Source organism: Pempheris klunzingeri, chromosome 4, assembly GCF_042242105.1.
Source record: "Pempheris klunzingeri isolate RE-2024b chromosome 4, fPemKlu1.hap1, whole genome shotgun sequence".
Taxonomy (NCBI): Eukaryota; Metazoa; Chordata; class Actinopteri; order Acropomatiformes; family Pempheridae; genus Pempheris; species Pempheris klunzingeri.
In genome coordinates, this window is record NC_092015.1 from 12,160,008 (window position 1) to 12,172,854 (window position 12,847).

At 42.5% G+C, this 12,847-nt stretch overlaps 1 protein-coding gene across 2 annotated transcripts; it reads left to right on the top strand.

Annotated features, from left to right (window-relative positions):
- The first annotated feature begins 5,206 nt into the window (after positions 1-5,206).
- Positions 5,207-12,737, top strand: rtn2a (reticulon 2a). Of its 2 annotated transcripts, none has more exons than XM_070829941.1 (7): positions 5,207-5,309; positions 8,097-8,304; positions 9,187-9,325; positions 11,067-11,136; positions 11,233-11,279; positions 11,369-11,427; positions 11,982-12,737. In XM_070829941.1, the coding sequence occupies exons 1-7, from the start codon at positions 5,297-5,299 to the stop codon at positions 12,055-12,057; spliced, it is 612 nt and encodes a 203-aa protein (XP_070686042.1). In that variant the 5' UTR covers positions 5,207-5,296; the 3' UTR covers positions 12,058-12,737. The 2 variants fall into 2 exon arrangements, with proteins under 2 accessions (XP_070686042.1, XP_070686043.1); XM_070829942.1 differs by lacking the exon at positions 5,207-5,309 and adding an exon at positions 6,751-6,769.
- Positions 12,738-12,847: the final 110 nt, after the last annotated feature.

A 12,847-nucleotide genomic window follows, 5' to 3' on the forward strand; every position in this document is an offset into this window, starting at 1 on the left:
ACCGCTGCAGTCATAACGATGCAAGAGGAGATGAAGACGGGGGGGGAGGATGGTGGAGTGAGGCAGCCAGGGCGGGGCTGCTGAGTGACAGAGCGGGAGGCAAGAGAGAGAGGAAGCGGCTCCACAGACGACCAAGAAACAGAGGGAGGAAGAGAAAGAGAGAGAGAGTACTTCCACAGGACGTGAGTGCCGGCAGCAGAGGAGGGGGGGGGCTTCCAGACCTGATGGGCCCAGCGATGCCTTGATGGAGTATGGGCCAGGTTTTAGGATTCTCCCACTGCCGTGAGTCTGCTTTTGTTCAGCTGTTGTCATCTGTGTTTCCGTCCAGGAGGTCTGCATTTGTTTATCTCACTACACCATCGTCATAATATGTATATATCCCAGCTCAGTATCTTCTCTTGCTAACTGCTGTAAGCATCGTATGTGTTAGCTCAGCCTCCCCCTCCCCTTCTTGCCCACTGTCCATTCCTCTCTCCTACCTTTGATAAACACATGGCTGAATGGGTGGATGCAGTGCAGAAGGAGAGCTATTCTGTTGTTGTTGCCTCCCATTGATTGGCACGTTTATGTGGTTGTGTGCAAGGAGGCTTTGCAGGCAGACATGTCAACAGTGCAAGTTTTTTCTCCCTGAAAGCTCTGTTGTGCTTTCGATCTTTCTTTTTCTCACAATGTTCACGTGATGTTCTCTACAAATTAAATTAAAGTGTTTGATGATTATTTGCATGTGTTCTTGCATGTGCAGAATAGTGCGCTGCATTATTTCCTCTGCCTGAGGTTGAGTTATTAGCTAATGTCTGGCTATCTAATGTAGTGAAGGCCTTTAATGCTGCCAGTTTATGCCTGTAAGTAAGTCTGTATTCTGTATTAAGTCTGTGTTCACTGACCCACAGTGTGCCACTGAAATTGTCACGCTCTTTTGATCTGAATTTCATATAATAGTTTGTGGCGTGTACTGTTAATTTGTGGAGGTTTACATTTGTATCCTGGTTGGCTACAATTTAGAAATCCTTTAATCACATTGTCACTGTTAACTTTTAAAAATGTCTCATAACATAGTGCTGCAGTTTGGCTTTTATGCTATTGATCACTTCACGCTATGTATACTAAATGTTTTTGAGAGGAACACTAGTGGGATGAAAGTGAGACGGTGGAAGGAATTGATTTAGAGCATCTAAAAGTAGCAACAACACATTTGTGTCTCTGACAATGTCTCAATTTTCTAATGTTTACCAATAGATTTATGTAAAATGTTGACTGTTTTTTTTTCTTCCAGAGGAATATGGCTCTGTGGCGTCCACTCCAGACTCGACGCCTCCCTGCACCGATGGTACGAAGCCGACATGTGACACTTTTGTGCCTCCACAAAAAGATTCTGTCACACAAAACTTGTCAAAATAAGAGATTCCTCCTTCCCAAAGCGTTTTCTATTGAACTAAACATGAGAAGAATACATCTGAACACCTCACCTCTAAAACAGTTGCACTGAAGATCCACGGGTAAACACAGATGTTCATTTTGATCACAGCTACATTTGGGAAGGAGAGATGATTATGCACTTATCAAAGAGGGTTTCATTCACTTTAGATGTCACACTTTTTTCTCTCGGACATCAATGACACACCTGGATGCTTTCATCTGACATATCTTTTTATTAAAAGCAAAATCACTCTCCTTTTATGACAATGAATAGATAAACTGCTCAGACTGCCTAATGGTTGTCTACATTTTGTCTCAGAGAACAGCGCTTTTCTTTCTCTGTCTATTGTCTGTATGTCTCTGTGTGCATTTGGGCGACAACATTTCTTTGCTTTTGTCTCCACTCAGGCGGAAATGAGGAGTCTGAGATGTACGAGCTGCAGACAGCCAGGGAATGGTCTGATGATGATGAGGAGGGGGGAGACGAAGGTCCAGATGATGATGAGGGACTGGCTTCATCCCCGTCCATCTGGGGCACGCCGCGTCAGAACTCCTTCGAGCTGACTTTCTCTTACATCGCCATCGCCGAGGCCGAATCGGTGGGAGCCTCGCGGCACCTCCGCGAACGACGCAGGGGTGGCTCTCGGGGAAGTCGCACTCCTTTGATCCGCACAGACACGCTGGAGACACTGTTGGACTCCCCCGATGTAGAGTGGGACCCTCAAGCCTTCCTGGGTCGAGAGGAAGAAGAGGAAGCGTCAGAAGAGAGAGAGCAGGAGAGGGTGGAGGAGAGTGCAGCGGTGACGAGCGAGCAGCACAGACAAACTGAGACTATTACAATCCAGACCTCTCCCCAAAATCTGGACCCACAAACTCAGGGGAGAGACGCGGGAATCCAAAGAGAGGAGACCCCGAGCAGTCCGACCCAAACTGTCCAGCTGCCCTCTCCGTCGCCGTCTTCCCAGCATCAGAGCACCACACAGATACTTCAGGGTGAGAAACAGGACAAATGTGTGAAGAGGAGGAATAGTGTGGCATAGTGGTCGACTAGAATAGTGTGTGGGAATACTCAGAATGTCTCAAAACACCTTCATTATTCACCTTCTTGTAGGATTGTGCTTCATTTTATATGTTAACGTATAGTTTACATCACTGCTTGTAATGTTCAAGAGTATCCAGAGGTGTCATCCTTTAAACATACCCCATAGGTACAATCTGGATTGTGCTTCATCACATAATGGGAGCGTTCAGCCTTCTTCTTGGGACTCATAATTCTCCCTAATCCCACCTCCCTGTCAGCAATCATGAGTGTCAAACTACAATAAGACAGAAGTTGGATATATAGTCTGACTTTGTCCGACTCTGTCTTTCCTTAAGGCGGACTTAATGCGATGTGGCACAGAAGCATAATGACCAGTCATAATGAATGCTGGCTAAAAGTGAGTGGGCCTTTATTAGAAAAAGATCCTCCAGGGATTTTAGGATCTTTCTGTGTGGGAATATAGTAAATATTTACAGGTCATACCTTCAGAAGTGTGCATATTTTCCATTTCTTGAACTAGCTTTTTTCACACCAGGAAAATCAGGATATGTAACTGAAAAATCACACATTTGACATAAGCAGTTTTCCTTTTTCTTAGTCCATACTTCATACATTCATTTAGATGTGAAATTATATGATGACTAATGCAAGGTGCTGTCAGCTACTTTTTCAGCTGGGCCCAACCTAATTATAAGCAGCTTTTTCAGAGTTTTACAAGAATGTTTTTGAAAAATTTTTGAACTCCAAAAAGGCACTTTAAATGTGTCACCAAAAATGCTGATATACCCACCATAAGACTCCTAATACCACGGTCAGTTTCTTGTCTCTTGCAACAGACATTATGGATTGTTAATTATAATTTTGATAGTATAAATTAATATAATAAGAACTGTTTATCAAAGAAACACAGCACAAGTGTTGCAGTCCAAACACTGTTTCACGCTGTGGTTTTTAAAATGTAATGCAAGTCAGTGATGATGTCATAGTGACTTCACCTTCTGGTTTCCCGCAGCGGCTCCACCGACCCCCGAGCCAGAGTCCCCCGTCACCAGGGAAACCATTTCAGTCAAGCTGCTCACATCTGTACGACCCAGAGGCCCAGCGTCCTCGTCGGCAGCCATCATTGGACTAAACTCTCAGGAACAGCTGGTCACCGATCACTGGTTTTCAGCACTTAACCTGTCAGAGAGCCCGACAGCATGCACCCACATAGCAGGTATAAGACGCACATCTGTATTTTTAAACGGTCTCATTCCTCTTTGGTCCTTCCACCTCCCTCCCATCTCTCTCTTTGCCTTTGTCTCGTTGCTGAGCAAGATCTTTTCACTTTGCCCGTTAATCGATCGTGTAAATAAAGAAAATATCAGATTTCGCTTTCAGTATGGACCTTCAAAAGCAGGCAGACAAAGATAGACATTCCGCCCTCCCTGAAATCCTGGCTGTTCATTGTGTCTCCATAGTAACCCTCTCTCGGGATTTCAGGAATGATTGGCTAATTGTGGGGAAAGCATTCCTGGCACCAGCTCACGCACCATCACTGCTGATGTCAGATTATATCACACACACACACACACACACACACACACAGGAGAGACACGTGTGTGTGTTTGCATATGTGCAGTGTCTTTACATGCAGATTTGTGGGAGTTTGTTGGTACTTTAGGAGTGAGTGAGACACAGAAAGGGAGAAAGTGAGAGATAACATTTTGTCTTTCAGCTTGATGGCATTTTAAGTGGACTTTCAGTCAGAGCACAGCTCAGTCTTATTTTAGTGGGTGTGTGTGGGGGGGGTTGGGGGCGGGGGGCTCTAAACCGTCAGTGTTGATGAATGTGCGGTCAGGCTGATGACAGAGTTTAGGGTGTCCCGAATGAATAGACACATGCATCTATTGAATCTATTGAAAGCATCACATTTCTTCTCGTTTTATTACTTGTTTTAGAGACTGTGTATCAGTTGTGTTTAAAAAAACATATTTTTTAAATGAAAAAAGGTGTTTTGTAGAACATGTAAGGTCACAAAAATGTATCAAAACTCATACCAGTGCAGTAGTGAGAACTGTGAATATGAGAACTTAAATCATATGAAACCCTACTTGTTGAACTATGCAAGGAATTTGTGTCACACAACATGTGTGCTCATTAGTTAACGGCATACTAATGTCTCAACATCTATGTAAACAGCATTTCCAATTTTTTAACAACTGAAATAGATTAATAAAACAGTGGAATGAAATAGCAATTCTGTCCGATTATCATGCCATTAAGTTTGTTGCCAGGCTCGCATAACTCTTCTTTGGAGATTTTACATTAAAATTTAAGTTTTACTTAAAGAGCATTCACAACTCTTTACTTGAAAACATGAACTCATCCTGAGAAGATCAAGCCACTCATACTGATATTTATCATCAGTTGTGGTGGCACAGAAAGGTTTGGCTTGATGACATAACAGAAAATAAACCCTGCTTCTCCTCTTTCAGATAGTATATGGAACATGAATAGGAACACAACTACTAACATATAACATATAACATATAACTTTATATGAGGTCAAAAGAATGCCATAAATCCATTGTGTTTCAGAATGAAATTTGCTTTAAGGAAGAAGATCAAGTGATTTTGAGAGTATGAATGTCATGAATCATCTCTTTATGTGTGAAGCTCTTGGAGTCTTGAAGAGTGGTGGGCGGTGCTGTGAACAGGATTATTTTGGGCTGTCGGGCCTTTGGACTGCTGAGCGAGCAGGGGGTGGCCAAAAACAGCTCAGGGGGACAAGGGGAGCACAGTGGGACAGAGAGAGGGACAGAGGGTGTGAGAGGAAACATTGGAACAGCAACCAAAATGGCTAGTAAAGGTGAGACCTTGGGCTTAAACCAAAAAGAAGATAATTTGAGTCCACTTATGCAGACGATGGTTATGTATTTGCTTATGTTTGTGTGCTTACAGACAGCTACCGCAAAAAAAAAGGCTATAGATTCAGGTGGAAATGGGTGGAAACCGCTTCTAGTCTTCAGTAGTGGACTGTTGAGCTTTGCACCTTGTGCTGTAGTGGTGACAGGACTGGACTATCGAGGGACTGAAGGTGGGAGCTGAACAGATTTCTCGCTTCTCTTTGATCATTTTATGAGCAGAGTCATTTGAGATGGCAGCCGTCTGCTGGAGGTGTGTTTGGCTTTTAACTGATGAGCTATTCAGATGTAGCAGGGTCATCTCCGTATCAGTAGCCTTCATTTAGATTAGCAACAGCTATTCAAATGAGTGTAAACTGCCCTGCTGTGGTATTCTTTTTGCTCGTGTGGTGCGTAGTACCTCTTTGCCAGCTCTTACATTTTAGTGTTTCCTTTTTGGGCTGAAGAGCTGGCACGAACAGAGGCATTTCAGACTGTAGTACGATGAGATTTCCTGGACACATATGAATAAGCTGACATGACTCAGGTCAAATGAAATGGATGTTGATAACGTGAGATGATGTACTGTTGGACTGATATTAAGCGTGAATGAGCCATGTGATTTATGTTGTTATTGGTTAATTGGCTAGTTGGTAAACTCATTGCTTGATTGGATTATTGATTCCTTCTTCTAATCACTCCTTCAATGCTGATTAAATAATAAGAACACAGTCAAATGATACATTCTGCTGGTTTGGGTTGAATTATGGTTGTTGTGTGTCTAAGTATTTTATCCCAGAAGTTGTTGCACCAAGTTTGGTGGATAGTGGATGCAGCTGAGTAATATTTGCCTCCTTATTAGAGGTAATTATCACTCACTGATTGCTGAGTCATTAACTGTATCAATGTATCAGCAGAAAAGATGCTACAGCTGCTCATGAAGTACTCTTGAAGTATATTAATGCTAGTTCAGGAGATCTAGTTGAGGTGAGTTATCAATTGCAATAGGAAGAAATAAGATTACGAAAGTCTGAAATCCCCCTTTTGGCACTTAAAGGCTGCGATGTTCATCACACACAACAATAAAAAAGTCTTTGAGAATATGAAATATGTGTTTTCTCCCAAAAGTTGTAGATAACAGCGGTTTTCGGTGCATATGTGACACCTTGTGATGGGTTTCAAGAAGTATTCCAACATTTTGGGAAACACTTATTTGCTTGAGTTAGATGAGAACATTGATTCCACTTCCATATCTGTTTATTAAATATGTAGCAAGCAGCAAATTAGCGTAGCTTAGCATAGAGACCGGAAATAGGAAACAAGGTAACACAAGCCATTTAGCAGCACAGATAACCAATCAATCAATCTTCTTGTCTAACTTTCAGCAAGAGAGCACACTCCCAAAGAGTATTCCCAAAATGTTGAGGTAAAAGTCATACAAATTTTTTTTTAATGCTTCCTGTAGTGCTGCTGCATAGTCGCTTCACCCCAGTGTGTTAGAAAATCCTGCATGAGTAAATATAGAGTATGAGTTGCTCTACAGGTTTACTAGTTTCTTCCATGTGTCCCTTGTTCAGCATGGACATTGAACACAAATTCAGTTTCTTTCTATTTCTCTTATATCAAATTGGTCACCTACAATGACACCGTGTGCCAAATAACCCTGTCCCAGAATGACTGCAGCACAAACAAGCACATTGGACAGGTGTGTTCCAGGGGCATCATGGGTATTAATTGTGTGCGGTGATGCTTATAAATAACCCACCTGCTGTCAGTGTGCTCTATTCAAAGAGGCTTCCCTTTACTCTAATGCTGAGGCTTAGCATTTCACTGAGAAGCACAAAGAAAGCTATGCCTGTCCGACAGTGCCTTACAACATACCCTGTAATTACATGGCACAGAAACATTGCTGTGTTTTACTTTGTAGATTTATGGTTTTTGTACTGCAACATGGTCATTTGTTAAAGTTTTATATGGTTACGTAAAGAAAAAATGTGATGTTTGAAATAAGTCAAGCCAGATAAAGGAGTTGCATATTTTACCGTACACATTGAAGTCATCCAATCTTGTAAAGCATGACTCTGTGGACGCCTCAGTCTCCACGGCAGCTGTTGCCGGGTGACAGCGGGGGACACCGACAGGGTGTGGAAACGGGGCTGACGACGGCCTGATGTCTACCAGCAGGTGCTGCGAAAGGCTGCATTTTGCCTCCCTCTCTCATCTGAGGGCTAAATTTAATCGGAGCCTGTCATGTCCTCATAGCTGCTGTTCTCTCATGCTGGAGGCTGGAAATCCCTCTTTGCCTCATGTGTCCCTCTCTACCTCTCTGGCCTCTCTTGCCCTTACTACCCCTATGTCAGAGCTATTGCATCTTCCTTCCACTACTCCTCTACCTAGTTACCCGAAAAATAAAAGACGAAAAAAGGGCTGGAGGCCGAGTGATGTTGCTGCAGCTGCAACCAGGAAGGATGCAGTAACTTGCAATGCTGTCAGACGTGTACAGCTACAAAACCTCCTGCTTTAATGAATGAATGAATACACCAGCTTGTTTATTGCACACTATTGGAAATTAGTTTGGTGATTGATACAGTCGTAAATGTAAATCGGATGTCTGATTTCTCCCTGGTTTTTCTACTCTATACCTATTATTTCATCATCTTCTCCACTGTTTTACCTACATCATTATCTACCTGTTATTTTTTTCAACCTTCTTTTCTCTTCCCTTTCCTCCCTCCCCTCTCCTTGTCTTTCAGTGATGGACCTGATCTTCTGGAAGGACACAGAGAGAACAGGCATGGTACTAACAGGGTTAGTGGTCGGCCTGCTGTCCCTGTTCCAGCTCAGCATCATCACTGTGGTCTCCACAGTCTCCCTGGCTGTCATGTGCTTCACCATCTCAGTGCGCATCTACTACCAATTCCTCTACATCCTCAGCTGGGGCGATGGAGAACACCCGTTCAAGTGAGATGCTACGCTTTTATCTGTGCTTTAAGGAGAGCGGACATTTCTCCCTCCTTCTCAGTGTTTTTCTCTCAGGTTTTTCTAAAACAATCAAAGAGAGCGGCCAAGACAAAGAAATAAGAAATGACACAGCACTACACGCAGAGGAGGATTCACCTCATTCAGTCACAGTGCATAAATGTTTTTAAGCGCCTGGGTTCACCCAGCCGAAAGCCTTTCCTGTCCAATTTTATGTTCTCTCTTTGATTTAGCTGATGTGCTGCATTTTAGAATGTATTTGTTTTTTTTTGTTAATTGTTTTTGCATTTGTTTACTGTGCTTACGTCCAATGATAAACTACTTATTGGCTGCAGTTATGGTAATTACTTTGTTAATAGCATAGCTGAGGGTTATTTTGGGGTTCAGGCAATTAAAACACTGTAAAAATAAGGCTCGTATGCAATGTGCCGTGTCAGTGAATGGGCTTGTATGCAAATAAGAGTTTCCATTTAGAGAGAGTTTTAATTTAATTTATAAAAATTTTTCAGTTTATAAATAAATTGCTAATTTAAGTCCTTAATAGAAGTGACAGCATAGAATAAATTGACTTTAAATCCTGGTGGTGACCCGGCAAATTAAAAACCTTTGACCTTTTGACCTCTGGACACTGGCGGGAGTGATTGGAGAGGATTTATGTTTGGGAAGCTAATGAACATGAATCACTGTGTCGTTAAACATCATTATCTGATAAACAGTTAAGGAAGGATGACGAAGCAGAGAATGAAATAAATACTACACAGAGTGGCATAAGAATGAATGTTTCTGTGTATCGTCAATACCTTTATCTTTCTCAGCCTCTTGTTTTCAGCACCTCATGTCCTCTGTTTGTTGTCTGATTGTCAGGTCATACTTGGACTGGGACATTAGCTTCAGTGGAGAGGAGGCTGACTGCTATATGCAGAAAGCCATCGTCATGGCTCTGTCTGCTGTGGACACTCTGAAGAGACTCCTTTTTGTTGGAAACGTCTTTGATTCCCTCAAAGTGAGTTAAGCTATAAAATTAATTTAGTCTTACTTGATTTGTGTGAGTGTGTGAGTGTGTGTGTGTTCTCTGCTCTCTTAATGACCTCCTCTCAGAGATTTGCTTCACCCCGGCTAGACCCTCTCCCCTTCATTAAGCCAGACATCAGTTCAACTCTACATTCTTCCATTTTGCTCCATCATCTGTCATCTTCCTCCCTCCATCATCCCAGCTCCCTCCATCACTGGAGATAACAGCATCGCCATGCCAACTGTCTCTGTCATTATGCTAGCTCAGAGCTGAAGCCCCCAAATTAGGGCATCATCTCTGACAATAACTGTCAACCCCAATGACATATTTTTGGTAATCATGTGGAAAGCAATCAGTGCCTTTGGTAAAAATCCTTACAAATTCATTGGAATTGCTACTAACACCATGAAAAGGAGGCAGCCTGTCGTGCCTTCCTCAGCCATGCTTTTTATGCAGCCTCTGGGTATGCCTCTTTTGATAGCAGAGCCAAAGCATTATGTTAATGTTTGTGGAGCCTAAATAATTCTGTCAGTATCACATTAGCACACCAAGTATGTTGCTACAGTCTGTATACATCCTAAACTTTTTGCTTGACAGGATGTACATGTGCACTTTTTTTTTTTTTAACAGTACTTGAATTACTTTACGTTCCTGGTATTTCTCTGGAGGTCACTTCATAAGGCCCCGTAGTTGTGAAATACCCTATAATGACACATAGTGAGTTTCTTCAAAATTATTGATATAGGCTGGACTGTAGCTCTGGTGCTAAAGCGAGGTGGTTATTAATCGTAGTACTGCTTGTCCTATATCTGGCTCCTTGTGTCCACATGTTGAAACAGACGAGCTTTACCCCCAAACTGGGAAAAAAAACACCAGATTAATATAATATATTATATATATGATAATAATACACATAATGCTGACAATGATGTACAGATAATGATAATATATGAAGTCATTTTCATTTTAAAAATAATGTCTCTTCACTAGTCCACATAAGAAGTCAGGACTAATATCAGATATATCATTTTCGTCTGCAGTCTCTCGGCAGGTTATTCCAAATTGGTGGCCTAATGTTACTATAGTTGCAGTATAGTAAGTAAACTTCTCTATTATTGGTAGCTGAAATGCCCATTATCTCACACCAAATATCCGTTCGCTTCATCCCTAATATAATTATGGCATGTCAGTAATTAACAGCAGCAGTTTGTGAGCACACAGGCTAAACACATTTACAGCAAATGCTGAGTCTGGGTGAGCTGACTGAGCCTCTAAACCCCCGGACCTCCCAGCCTCAACCCTGACCTGGCCGGTATGTGACATGACACACAGGAGGAGGTACGCAGAGACGCCCGGGATAAGCTGGATTCTCTTTCCATCTGAGACAGGGGCGTCCCATATCAGGGCAACACTGGATCCCATACGCAGTGCTGTGACACTGTGAGATATAAGGGGAAACACAGAGACCCATATTGGGAGTCTCGTACTTGGAACTCTGTCTTTTCTTGATCCAGGAGAGAACGATGCCAATCATTTTATCGGGTCATGTTACAGATATCCACAGAATAATACAATGGAGGGAATTGTGCAATACTGCAGCCTGATTTACTGCTTTCTAAAAGAATGAAATTAAAACCACACGGAGGAGTGCTGGAGGGTTTTCTTGACATTGCACACATTGCTGAGGGGAGTTAAACTGACTCTGCTGCGTTTCTCTCTGTCTTGGTCTTAGCTCCTTTTTCTGATGTACCTTGTGACATACCTGGGAGAGCTGTGCAATGGCCTTACTCTGCTCATCATCAGTAAGAAACAGATATCACTGCCAGAAATATGGTGTCTGTTAACATACTGTATTGTTGTCATGTTAACTACTCCTGTCCGTCTTCTTTCTTCTCCAGGTGTGATAGCTCTCTTTTCTCTGCCACTTTTCTACAGACAACGCCAGGTAATAGCTCTTGATTAATCCTTAATACTGGCACCACAGCTGGTCCGTCATTTCAGTGTCCACAAATGTGTTTTTTTGTTGTTTCACAGGAGCAGGTGGACAGCGTCATTGCAAAAATCCAGGCCCACATTGACGACATCAAAGACACGTGAGTATGGCGCCATCGTGTGGCACAATATTGCCAACCAACACAGGTCCACTGAGGTGGCGTTCAAATGGTGTCACAGGTCTGTCCCAACATCCCCACTGGGTGGTATTTGCTAGGTAGACTAGTACCTACTTATGAGATGTGTTTCCAGTAGCTGCCAACAGTATCCATTAAAGTAAGTGTCCATTAAAGACTGGAAACTCACTGAATACCAGAGTGCAGAAATAGTTTGTTAGAAGTCAGTCAAAGGCATCAAAATCCACTTACAGTAAGAGTAAAAGTGTTCATTTCAGACTTTCCACAGCTGTTATAGACAAATTGATCTAAAAACAGCCACTACATTAAGTGCAAATGATTTCTTGAGTTTCTGTCACAATTGACTTAAGATACATTCAATGATGTTCAGACTGAATCCATCATGTCACAAAAGTCAACTTCCCTAAGTGTGGCTATGTTTCAGGATACCTGGTGCTCAAGTGTTCAAAACCGCAATGTAGGTATTGGACCCTAAATTTGTCAACCTGCTCAAATACTTCTCTGTTTCTCCCCCACAGCTTTCAAAGACTTGCCCAGGGTGGTGGCCCTCCTCCTGACCCAACTCCCGGTGGCGCCAAACCCAAAATCCAGTAAACACTGATGGACAAGAACTTAAAGAAAAGCTCCCCGAGTTACAGGCTGTCACTCAGATGTCTTACCCAGCAGTCTGTGCTCGGAGCTCCAGAGGAACGGAGCTCCAGAGACTGGGAAAGGGAAGGGAGGTTACTTAAATGGACAATAATGAGGATCACGCATGGTTCTTTATACTCTAACTGTATCTAAGTTATGGGGTGAGAGGTGGGGGTTTGGGTTAAAACTTAATCAAGGTGTGTGAATCCATCCAAGGTGTATGGATAAGACTCTTGCTGCTGACGTCAGAGATGGAAAGATTCAACGACACAGATGTGACCATCTTTGGAATTATTCCCTGTTTTTAATATGGTTAAGAGCTGTAGTCCAAATGAAGTACTGAGACCAGGAGTGGGAAGTTCCCACACTGACAGCTGCTCACCTGAGAAAAGGGAAGTCGGCTGTTTAAGGTGATTTAAGCGAGGGAACTAAAGCGGGAGTCATCACCATTCATGGCAGCATAAATCTGGCTATTAAGGATGCATGTGTCAGCACATGTACTTTTCTGAATGCACATTCATCCTCATGACAGTTTTTCTGTGTGAATGCAAGTGTGAGTGTGTTTGTGTGCGCGTAATTCCTGACAAGCAGCTTGCTGAAACGAAAAATGTTACCTACATGCAATTAAAGTCACATTTCTTCTTTATTTTCTCAAAACTTTGTTTCTTCTCATCCACGCAGACATTCACTTTCACTCACACAGTCATTCACTTGTTTGTTTGTTTGTTTTCTTTCCATTTTATCTCATCGCTTA